Here is a 12766-nt window from a genome sequence, read left to right on the forward strand (position 1 = left end):
GAATTCTGCAGTTCTGGATCCCTCTGGCTTGTTTTTTTAAGAGCACCTACAGCCGTTCACGTACTTCCCCAGAAACTCCTGTTGGCAGGAACTGCTTTTAGAGGCACTCAGCACTGTGGGAGGCTCGGGATACCTGGAGCCTCCAGCTAGAGGCAACCAACACTAGGTTGCACAAAGCCAGTGGCCACTGCTGAGAACTTTGGTGCTTGTGGCTCCCCTCCAGCAGCTGGGAGCAGCGCAGGCTCCCCTTGCTACAGGCCTGTATCGTGCTGCAGTAGGTAAGTGAGAGGCTCAGCAAGCATCCCCGGCTTCCCACAGCCTTTCCCACCCCCTCCCTAAGGCAAGACCCCTACCAGCACATGGGATACATGAGGCAGCTAAATAAGGTTACTCACAGCTTAATTCTGCAAAACATATGCACCTGGTTCTCTTTAGCTTTGCGTGCTCTTGTAGGCTGCATCAGATATTTGCAATATTAGTATCTTATTCATCTCCCAATTCCACAAAGAGGGCACATAGCCAGTCCGTACGATCCAGACCAGCATAGCACTACTAACCTCAGCTTTTCCCTTCCTTCCTCCCCCCCTCACTTTCTCCTTTGCCCCCCAAAGCTGGGTGCAGCCTCCTCAGGTCGTTCCCCTGCAGCCCCCCCTTCCTCCCCCGGCGCAAGATCGTAACTCCTTAGTAGAGAGGTTTCTGGCTAACATGGGGAAACAAATAAATAATAACGCGCTCACATAGTTTTTACCCTGGAATCCATAAACTATGGATGTGGTACATCGCTCCTATCCATGAAAAATGAAGTTTCTCGTAGAGAAAAGTATGGCTTTTTAAACACAGGGATTATTCCTGTTACTGGCTGGTGCAGATTAAAGCCCATGGCTCTGCTCGGCTGGGCTTTACTATCAACTCAAATCAAACTGCTGAATTTTCTGCTTGACGATATCAAAGCAAGCTCTCAATGTGAATTGCAAAAGCAAGTAGTAACGCCTCTTGTCATCTGCTACCACCACTGATTCTCTATTTAAAATGTCCCAGTCTCTCGCACTAGACACTTGCTCTGGAAAACTATGTGAAATCGACAGAGGGGCACTACAAGTGAGTTTTATTGCATCTTGCTCCCTGCCTGTCTCAGATTTCACCCGGAATATGAAATATGCATAAAAACATACATGCAAAGCCGCGGAGGCAGAGCTGGCGGCGCCCGCCCCGCCGCGAGAGGCTGCGGGCGGCCGGCGGAGGGACCCCGGCCCCGCGCCCCCCGCCCCGCCCGGGCGCTGCCGCCCGGCTCCGCGGAGCTGGGACCCCGCGCCCCGCTCCGCACCGCGGGTCGGGGGCGGCCGGGCCGGCCGGGCTCCCCCTCACCTGAGGGGTGCGGGGGAGAAGCCCCTAAAACAGCGCTTCCCGCGCCGCGCCGCCGCCCGGGGCCGGCACCGAACCCCGCCGGGCAGCGGCAGCCGGACGCGGCCGGGGCAGCGCCTCCCTCCCCCGGCACCGCCCGTGTGTCCGTGCGTGCGTCCCGTGCCGCCCCCCTCCGCGGAGGCGGGGGGAGAAGTTGCAACAAACTCCCGGTACCGGGGGATGATGCTCCGCCGGCCCCGCTCCCGCCGCCACGGCCCCCGCCGCCCTCCCCGGGCAGCTCCGCGGGCCCGGGCCCCCCGCCCCGGGCCGGACCCCCGCCCGCGCCTACCTGCAGCCGCTCCGTGGCCGGCTGCCACATGGTGCCGCGGCGGCGGGAGGCGCTGCCGAGCGGGCGCTGCCGAGCGCGGCTCTCTGCGGGCGCGCTCCCCTCCGCGCCGCGCCGCCGCCCGCCCCGCCCCGCCGCTCCGCCCACGCGTGTCCGCCGCAGGGCGGTGGGGGCCACGCGCGGACCCGTTCGGCGGCGCGGGGACCGGCGGCATGCATCCTCGGTGGGCTGGCACCCCCCCCGGGATGGGCACCCCTCCGGGATGGGCACCCCTCCGCGATGGGCACCCCTCCGGGATGGGCACCCCCGGCGGCGCGGCCTCCACCTGCGGGCGCTCCCGGGGGCGTGCGGGGGAAGGGGCGCAGCGCAGGCACCCCCGGCCGCCGCCGTGCCAGCCCCGTGGTGCCCGGCCCCGCGCTGCCCGGGCAGGGGCGCCAGCCTCCCCACCTGCGCTCGCTGTGCGCTGCCCGGGAGGATGGAGGGGTCCCCCCAGGGAGCCCTCCCCAGGGGCCGCCTTCCCCACGGCGGCCGAAACTTCTTCCTCCTCCTCCTCTGCAGGAGGCTGAAGCCGCTGAGGAGCCGGCAGGACGCTGCCCGGCTCAGCCAGGCCCTGCCCGTGCCCAGGCAGCCGCCGGCAGCGCAGAGGCACTGAGCACTGGAGGCCAGCGGCTGGGCCCGGGACCCCTCCTGGGGACCCCTCCCGCGTTGTCAGCCCCGGGTGGCCGAGGGGCCTGCGCCACACCAGCGCCAACAGCCCGCTCGGCTGTGCCATAGTGCCCGGCATCAATTCCTCCAGCGGGACAAGGACAGGCTTTGGGTTCTGCCTCCTCCTGCGGTGGGGCAGAAAAATACCCCACGGAGTGTCTCGACCGCCTTCCCCCACAATGAGCCCGAACCTCTGGCATTAGGTTTGTGGAGCAGGTGAAGGAGTGGGGCACAGTACCTTGGGGACCTGCTGAAGCGGCATGGCGCTCACCCTCACGTGGAGCTCAGCGCAGGCCTCCTCCTGCCCCCACCCCGCACAAGGAGCAGCAGAAATATGACCACGTCCACCCCTAAATCGGGCAGAGTAGGGAGCAGCACATTAAGGCACAGCGCTTGGAGTAGACAGATCTGTTTCCAAACACTGGGGTGCAACAGCCCATCTCCCCCAGCCCCGCGGTGGGCCCCCACCCGCATGCCCCCCAGCCCTGCCACCATGCACCACACCGCAGCCTCCCCAAGCCACACCGCTGGCCTCAGCTCCAGCCGCCACGGGGACGTGTAAGGAAAACTGTTGTCAGTGTTACTAAAATAACGTATGAATCGCAACGTTCACATCACCCTGACAATTACCTGACCTGATGTTTCCATCTCCTTAGATGGATCTGCTCCAGGGCACCTGCCAGGCAGGGGGGGCGATGCCATTACTGGCCCCAAACCAGCTGTTGACTAACAGTGCCCTACACCGTCCCGGGACATCCCTTTAAGCAGCAAAAGGCAAAAAAAAAAATTAAAAAAAAAAAAAAAAGCCCTCTTTTGCTATCCAGGAGGTTAAAGGCAAAAGCTCCAGAAGTATCTAAATGACCTCGGTGCTTGGGCCACGTTTTAAGCCGTGGCGGAGCCACGTGCTGGCTGCCATGCACGAGGGGGTGGCAGTGCCAGCAGAGCAGTGCCCACCGACCTTGAGGAAAGCAGTGCGGGCGGCAGGGTGCCAGCTCTCCCATGGCATGTCCATGCCAGCTTGGGCAGGGACACACAGACACTGCTCTTCCCTGTGGAGATCAGAAATGCCACAGAAAAGGGAAAGTCTCTGCAGGCTCCTGAACTGCACCAAAGAACATTTTTCCAGACGCAAAAGCTGTCCCCAGTCCTCCCTGCTGACCCGGGACCACCTAGGCAGTGCCTCATTCTTGGGTGCCAGGAAGATCTGTTCAAAAACCAGAGGAGCATGTGTCACGCTTGTCCCCAGCGTTAACTGCCCCACCCCAGCCTTCAAGGCTCCCAAACTGGCTGTGACTGCATGACCGCAGGGGCAAGTGTGCTATCATTTGAGCGTTGGTGCTTTAAAGAGCAAAGCGAAGCACTTGCTGAAGGGCATCTGCTCAAAGAGCAGGCACAGGTTCACCCGTGAAGAAGCCATGACCCTGGCAGGGTGGCCCTGCCACATGGCCAGCCTCAAGGACCAGCATCCTGAGGTGCGCTGCAGGGTCCGGGCCAGGCTGTGTCTGGTCAGAGTGAGGCCTCAATGAACATGAACTATTAAACCGTTTCTGAAAACACTTGACCAGTATATCCCTTAGCAGAGACGGCCTAATTACAGCGATTCAAGTCTTGCAGCTTCGTTTACTGACGCACCACCCTCCTCTCTCCACGAAGGGAAGCGCTAACCCTGCACCAGCTCCCAGCCAAGATGCCCACCAGAGCTCTCCCCTTCCCACTTGCCAAGCAAACACTGTGTCCCTGTCACCCTCTTGTTTTCTTCTGACTGATGATTACACCCCTGTGCAGGGGCATTTTATAAAAGCCTTGTTCTTCCTCAAGTGACCTCTGGAGCAGTCTCACTGATCCGTCCCATACGGGTAAATCGGCCCGCCGTCGCTGCTTGAAGCAGCTGGGAGCCGGCACAACCCGGGCTGTCAGCAGCAGCAGCACACAAAGGAAGTTCGGGATCTGCTATTAGCAGAAGGAGACCACCCCTACGGCGGAGGGCTGCCTCTCTCTTAGTTTACATGACTTTTATACAAACTAAAACAATTGAGGGGGAAATCTGCCTTTACTGTGAAATGGGTGGCATGCTATTTGAACAAACAGGAAGAGTCACTTACTCCATTTCCAAAAGGATATGAAAACAGAGAATGAACGCTGTAGGCTTCAGGCTGAGGTTGTATGACAGGGAAGTAGAAATACAGTTACAGGTGGAGAGGAGCAGCTTGAGTGCAGATTTCTGAAATCAAAGTGGTTGATTAAAAAGCAATTTGTGAAACCTCCCCCACACACCCCCTGAGCCTCAGCAGCATCCTTCCAAAGCCCTACCTCTCACCACAACAGCAAGCAGCACTGTGGGGACAAGACAGCTACAGAGCCACCCTGCTCGAGCTTGTTTAGTCTCCAGGAATACTCGAGCATCATGTGGATTACAGCTGTGTCAGGAAATTCAGCCCTGCTTTTGCCCTTTGGGACGTGTCCTGCGATGCCTCTGCAGGAAGCTCTTTTCGGCTGAACCAGGTGCTGCTGGTGTGGCCAGGGCACCAGCCAAAGCCCAGCTCAGGAAATGACCAATTAAACTTGGGTGACTTCATGTCACAATCTCACTAAAATGAGGTCATTTTTACCGAGGCTTTCTAATATTTTAATCCAAGCATCATTTTTTATTGGGTATCTAAGCTGTTCTGCATTAGGTAAATCCTGCTTCCAGCCAGTCAGAGATCTTTTGCTTTTGCTTAAAAAAATAGTGTGAATTCATATTTCCAGGATGTACTGTGTTCCAAAATGTGCCTGTAAGAAAATACAGATATTTTTTCTATTAATTTTCCTTTTACTGTGCCAAATTGTGGGGTTTCTCTTCTTGTAATGAGTTAATATTAAGACAATTCTTTCCAAAGACTGCAATATATTACACAGGTTGGTCCCACATCTCTCAGTTTCCTTCACTTCTGTGCTCACAGGACAGAAATACTGGAGCCAGGGGAGTTCTTGCATTTCAAAAGGGAGTATTTCATGCAATAGGACCAATTTCACTTTTATTCACATAGTAAATTTGAAGCATTTCCAGTGACTCCAGGATTTTCTCTTTTAATGGCTCCTAGTTATTGAGTTTGTCTTCCTTTTGCACGAGCTCATACCATAATGTAAGGTGCTTATAGCAACACGGCGCCCTTGCATTTGAAAACAAAAATAAACCTTTTATTTTAAACTGTAGACATTGCCTTTTTAATTAACTAGAATTGTCTAATTGCTGATCCCAATGAATTAGACTTCAAAAGCTCCATTTAGCTTTAGCAGCTCTATTACTTCTCACCAAAACATGACTAGGAGAGTCATTCGGTTATTTAAATGCTGCTTCCCCAAATATTGTGCAGACTTCACAAGTCCTGTTTCTAAGATCCTCTTTTTGATTACGCAAGTCTACAAAGGGTACACAAGTCATTAAACGCATTCGGTTTTTTTACTTTAAAAATCGGTTTACCTTGGATTTGCTTTTGCAGAGTAAGAGTTTGCCTAATTAGCAAATCTAATGTTCTGTAAAGTGCTGTAATTAGTAACATAGTTAAAAGATCTAAATACGCTTGTTACTCTTAAACAGGTTGTCAATTTGCTCCAAGCAAATGCAGCATCTTTGCACAGATGAACATCAGATACATCATATGGATTTTCCAGCATCTTTCTGAAAAAATGTTTTGTGCCCAAGTAACCCAAGACACACTATCCAAGCAATTCAAACTGTTTTCTTTGACAACTATCATATTTTAACATTCAAGTTAACAATAAATAAATTTTTATGTAGACCTTCATCTCTTGCAGGTGGCAAAGCTAAATGGGATGGCATGATCTCAACTTTATGTCATATAAATATGGCAGATTAAATACCCAGGTTAGAGATTTCCAGCTCCCGGGGCAGACTGCATGCTTCGGAGACTTGGCATGGGGGAGCCACTGCGTGGGCATTGCTTGGGGAGGACACAGCCAGGCTGGGCATCCAGCACCGCGTCCAGCCATGGGATGCCGGCAAGTGGTAGCCAGGGGCAGCGTCAGAACATCAGCAGTTTGCAAAGAATGACAACAGAAACTCGAATTTTGAGGGGACTCAAGTCACCTGCAGTGATCCCTGAGGGCTATTGAGAAGCAATTTAAATTATGGTTACATCTAAATGGCAGATATACACCCTTCCATAGGTACGGCTTTAAAGATCTGGCCCTGTATTCCTTACCTGGGAGCTACCTAAAACACAGTTTCTGTTAAAGTATCAGCAATTCAACAGCAAAGATGTTTCATTCAAACGCTGGAAAAATGCAGATCTTCAAGGATCCTTGATTCCTTTCAGTACTGTGTTTTTCTAAATTGAAAGGAAAATTATTTACATACTTGCTTACTTGTATAATCCCAGTGATGCAGTACCATTATTTAGGTAGTCATTTTTATTCTGATTATGTAGGTGATTGAGATGATTGCACAGACACAGGAGTGCAGCTCCACCAAGGGTGGTTCAGCTGAGGCTGCTTCTGCTGGCAGTACATCTGGCTCACCTTCACAAGTATTTTAAAATGGCATCAGGAAATGCTATAAACCTGAAAGCAATGTGGTGTTAATGATTTGTGAAATCGAGGCAGCAGTATCCCAGGGAAGGGAGATAATTCAGGTTTGGCTATGCCATGTTCTCCCACCCATCTGGGCAGGGCTTGCCAGGTGTAATGAAGTGCTGATTTCCTGATTTCCAGTCTGTTTGAGAAGATCTTGCTGGGGTTCCCATAGCAACCAGGTGTCTTTAATGACCTGTGTTGGTGCCAAAAGAGGTTGTGTTTCTGATTACCTCTTTAGCTGTAACTGCCCCACCACCTTCCCCAAGTACTAGGATAGCTACTTCTCTTCCACTACCAAAAATGACTTGGAGGATGGTATTGAAGGTGCCTGGACTAAATACATGCATGCAATGCACAGGTAGTGACCGATTTGGCCATTTACGTAATATCCCTTTTTTCTTCTCACCATTTGGCCTCATCTTTAGAAAAGCAGGTATTCTCCTTCACGTTGGCGCTGTATCGGTCCCGCTCACAGCAGTGAAAATAAACCACCAAAGCCATGGTAGGTCAACAGGTGTAGGAGGGAGGTTGCTGCAAAGGCCCTGCATGGATTTAAAAGGCCCCATCAGTTCTGTGCAGGACAAAATATCAGATAATACAAGGGCAATCAAATTTTATTCTTAGTATTTCCATCACCTGCGCTGGGCAGCACCTCCATGGCAGCCAGCAGGAGCCTGCGGTGAACGAGCGAAGCAGAGGTGTCAGCCTCCCAGCAAACACAAAGCCCATTTTCTGGAGCTGCCAACCCCCTCAGATCGGTACCGGCCATGCCCCTTTTTTCCTAACCAGCATCAGGAAAGGAAGGAAAAATCTGTGGATTTTGGCAGCGGCCGTGCTGCAGGGGGAGGGCTCGGGCGCGGGGTCTGTGGCTGCACCAGCTGCCCGGGCGAAGGCTCCTGGCTCAGCGCCGCGGCGGCCTCGTGCCAGGCAGCAGGAAGCGCCGGGCTGCGGGGAATTCAGGCCGTCTAAATCTGGGCCACGGAGGCGGCGAGGAAAGCGCCTGGAGAAAGCGGGAGGAGGCAGACGCAGCTCAGAGGCTGCGGGCCAGGCACCAGCCCTGCGGTGGGATGTGGGGGGCAGCGGGTGTGGGGGTGTGGGAAAGGCAGGGCAGGCGCACGGAGCAGTGATGGCAGCCACCCACCAGTCTCCAGCTGCAATGCTGGGCAAGGCTGAGCTCTCTGGGGCACAGGGACGTGTCCTGAGGCGTCCCCACGGATGGAGCAGGACTGGGAGGAGAGAGGCAGCAAGGATGAGAAAGGGGAAAAACCCAAAGAACAGAGCCAAAGGACAGAGGGGTTTGGGGGGGTGATGACATGCAGTGGGCAAAGGAAAGGCCAGGGAGATGGGACAGGAGACGTCATTACTTCTCCAGGGAATGCGCCAGTGACACAGCTGGTGGCCAGACACCTCCTTGCAGGGACATTGCCCAGACAGCCTCTAGCAGCAAATCTTGCGTTTATGTACCCAAAGAACCTCAAGTCCAGCTCTTAATGCACGATTCAATCTTGTAAGCAGCAGAAAACAACCAGCATCAAATCTTCAGGTTGACAAGTGCCAGACACATCTTTGTTCTCTCCTAGATCCAGAAGAACTTGAAACAAGACCTACTAAGATCTCTGCCAGCTCTGTGCACCTTTGAATATATTGTCTTTATTTGTGAATTACCCCTGATGATTATTAAATATTCATTTGTCTGTGAAAAACAGAAATATGTACGTCCACAAATCTGTACCAAGATCACGATCATCCTACACCAATTTTACACCAAGCTAAGTCCATGGCATCTTCATAGCTCCTGTCCATGATTCTTATCTGAGTTGCACAGGTGAGACTCTGAACTTTATTAAATCATTTCTTCTGATTTTTAACAACATAAGTGAAAGAAGAATCATGTCTGTACAGATGAGCTGGTTTTAGAGAGAGCGCTGAAGACAATGGAATGATGGAAAGGAATAGGGAATCAGAGGTGATAAATAAATATTTGGGCAATTTTATATGCACTGCATGTCCCCTCGGAATGAGAAACTACCAGGGGAAGAGACTTTTGACAGTCTCCATTCAAAATTTTTGGTTGCAGAGCATCACTATACCAAGAAAAAGGTTTGGCAATCTGTCACCTAGATTTCACAATTTCCACCTACCCAAGTTTATCCATTAAAACAGGAAGTTTGCTAGAAGCCACACTTCCTATTTCAGTGACTTGTACCCGCTAGTTATTCATAGGCACAAGGAGGCTGGTCAGCTATGTGGCAATCTGGGAGATGTTTCTCCTTCCCCCACTTGAGCACAGGGATGTTATGAGGTACTGTTACAACCACCCAAATTCTCCCAGAAATGCCTGTGCATACTAAGGTTCTTTCACAGCTAAACCCAGATAATTTTCATATTACACTGCTCAGATATTCATGGCAGAGGGTGTAATAGGATGTGTAACAGCACCAGTGTCATTTGTTTAATGCACTCACTGTGCTCCAGAATCAACACACACTAATGTCTGAGTATGTCAAAGGACATGAACGGGCAGAAAACCAAAAGCTCTGCAGTGGTTCTAGGCTATAAAATGTGTGAGACGGGACACAGAGCAGAGTTCAGGGATGAAACCACGCTGCAATTCACGCAAGTCCTAATTCAGAAAAGACAGATGGGTCAGTGACTGTGGACGGCCTCCTGCTTGGTCTGTAACCTGGGCACTGCACTGATTATTGGAAAGATTTTTAACACATGGTGCTGGGTGGATGAGAACTTATTTGCTGGCAAATATCTATAGAGGTTGTAAATACAGATTTACAAATAATCCAGAGAATCCCAGGAATCACCTTCTTGTGTACAATAATTTAGTGGTACTCGAGTCCCAAGTTTTTGGAACCAGAGTGAATGCAGAGCCCTCACTGAAGTTATAAGGCTGATGCCATCATCATTTCACACACGATTTTATCAAGTTTTGCAACTCGAGGAAGAATTCTATAAACATGTAAAATGTCTTCAATCCTAGAAGAGACAAAAATACATAACAGAAAATTAACAAACCTCAAAAGTCCTTCATTAAGCTCGTTTAAATTTTAGCATGACAGCTAAATGCAGCAATGCAGCTGGACTCACATGCTTTGCTCAGCACCACATAGGAAATTGTTTCAAGCTAAAAGCAAGAGACTGGTTAAACAGACTGACCCATGGCAGTCAGTCAGAGGGGATCTCAGTGGATCCCTCACATAATGTGCCACTGCCACGTAGCCAGAGCAGTTCTTGTACAAGTAACGTATCTATGTGTAATTATGAGATGGACTATTATGAGATGGTATTTGCATTTTTCCTTTCAAAAAGCTTATTAAGCATTGTGTTTTTAAAGAAATTTAAGGGTTGTGTGCCTCTTTGGTGTGTAACAAAGAAGAATACGTCCCCAAGCTGAGGGAAGGGATTTGCCAACTATTGCTGCAGAATATTACACAGAAAATTGCACTCATAAATCACGTCTGATGCTGAAGTTTGAAGAAGAGGGACGTAAATCAGAGATGACACATAAACGAAAAAGAGAGAGAGAGACAATGACTTTTCAGAAATCTCAAGGCTGAGTTGCTTTTGAATGAAGAGCACATTTAACTGTTAATTTGAAGTCTAGTATTATTTCTCTGCCTGCAATTTCTGCCCTTCTTGAGAGGTACTACAAAATGGAAAAAGAGAAGACAGCTCTATTGCTTATGCAAAATCAGGGCTCCTTGAAAAGCAATTGAAAACAACACAGGTAGGGCCAGCCCTACTGTCAGGACAGGGTAGTGATTTTGTTGGGAGATTTTGATTTTCTCTGCAGACAGGAGTCCCTTGAAGTGAAGCAAAATTAGATAATGTTAACCAATTCGTACAGAATATTTGTAGTGTATTGCACGAAACTTTAAAATGTCATCAAAGCATCACCATATTTTCCCGTCAATAATCTATTTCGAATGAAATCTTTCAAAATTTGGTAACTTGTATCACTAAGTAAATCACAGCTGTGAGACATTTTGATTTAAATTTAAATTTTGATTATTGACACCGCTGTCAATACTGCTAGCTTACTACCCTGTTTTAAATCTCACTTGTATTAAAATGTAATACAAAGTTATCAGGACTTGAGTTATCTCCATGAAATTGTGAAATATTCTCTCTGTGGAAATGAAATGGGTGAAAGACGGAGGAAAACTGATAAACTCTGCACCTAATTCAGCACTCTAAAAATCTCCTCCAGTCTTTGTCCTTATTGCATGCAGGACAGCACAGGGCACAGGGAAAGAGGGGAAGCAGTGTGCTGAGTACTGGAGGTAAAAAGAACTGGTCATCATCTTTTATATGTAGAACAATCTCAATTTCAAATTGATGGCAAGATGAAAGTGGAATGGCATACTATGCACATGTGAAAGCCGATCCTCTCTTATTTACACGATGTTTTGCCAGTTTTGTTTTGACACACTGTTCCAGCAAATGCCATCCAAAGGGAAAACAACTGAAATATGTGTTCACATTAAATTGATAGGAGGTACTGGTATCATGTATGCACCACAAATAAAACATTATGGACAGCACATCTTAAGTACAAAATCCTCAAAAGAAATTAATGTGCATCACGGCAGTCATTGCCTGGTTGCCTTCTTCACATGACAGATGCAATGTAGTGTCAAACAACCTGTAGAATAAATATCAATGCAATACAACAGGATCTCCAAACACAAAGTTTTCAGCAAGTTAATACCAATTTCAGCTCTCTCTAATCTATCCACGTGTTGCACTGTCCTCTTGGAGAAAGAATCAGAACTGGAACCTGTTGTATGTATTCTGTGTCGCGATACAGCAGAGGAAGGAAGCTGACTTCTAGGAGACCAAAGAAACTGTACACTTGAGCCAGTGTTTTTCCAAAAAAGAAGCTAAATCCAATCTTCTGGAAGGTGGCTGGGGTAAATGAAGCTTTATTATGCATGAAATTGCCCTCACGGCCCTCACTACCAAGGAGATTTCCTGAAGCTCATAGTGGTCAGAAGTGCAGATGAAAGAGTAAGAACTGAGGTTCTGTGCTTTGGTTTCATAGCTTTGAGAGCATAAGACATAATTCCCAGAAAGATACTATTGTATTTCAATTATTTTAATACAAGAATGTATACTAACCCATCAGATGGATGGTTGCCCAAAGGCACGTATGCTAGGCAAAGAGTATACAAGAGCTGGCAGTGAAGGTCTGTCATAAACAGTTTCCATATTCAACAAGGCATTGAGCATATTTTTCAACCTGGCTGAGATTTGTTTCATATGTAATGAAACACATTGTAAGCCATTAGCTAAATGGGAAGTTTTGGGAAACTTTTTTTTTTTTTTTTTCAGAATCACAGACATACAAAACAATGAAAAGATCTCATAAAATTTCAGAAACATTCATTAGCTCAAAGAAACATTCATTAGTACAAAGGAGGTGAATTTAATTACATGCAATTATTTGTATTTAGACTAAATAGCTACCCCATCAGTTTAAGGACTGTGCTGGTAGTCAGTAGGAATTCATGGTGAAAACCCATGAATCTCTTGTGATCTCCTGCAGCTATAACTGTAGGACAATGCTCATCAGTGCTGCTGTTGCATATGCAAAGGCTTTTACTCCAACGTTGGAAGCATCCCAAACTACAAGCCTGAGGAGTGAGGCTACATTTGTTTTCCTGTGGATATATTCACAGGTCAAATCCATGTGGTCTGACTGCCATCAGAAGCAGTCCTATCTTTTTTTATTATTAGAAGCTGTAGATACTTTCTTCCCAGGAAGAGCTTCAAGCGATCTTGGCT

At 49.1% G+C, this 12766-nt stretch overlaps 1 protein-coding gene across 2 annotated transcripts in view; it reads right to left on the bottom strand.

Annotated features, from left to right (window-relative positions):
• Positions 1 to 1812, bottom strand: part of PID1 (phosphotyrosine interaction domain containing 1) — a 91277-nt gene extending 89465 nt beyond the window's left edge. For both annotated transcript variants that reach the window (XM_055817506.1, XM_055817504.1), the window contains exon 1: positions 1691 to 1812. In XM_055817506.1, the coding sequence (XP_055673481.1) occupies positions 1691 to 1720 (30 nt within the window). In that variant the 5' untranslated portion in view covers positions 1721 to 1812. The remainder of the gene's footprint in view (positions 1 to 1690) is intronic.
• Between the last annotated feature and the right edge of the window lie 10954 nt (positions 1813 to 12766).

The sequence above is a fragment of the Falco peregrinus genome, chromosome 12, assembly GCF_023634155.1.
Source record: "Falco peregrinus isolate bFalPer1 chromosome 12, bFalPer1.pri, whole genome shotgun sequence".
Taxonomy (NCBI): Eukaryota; Metazoa; Chordata; class Aves; order Falconiformes; family Falconidae; genus Falco; species Falco peregrinus.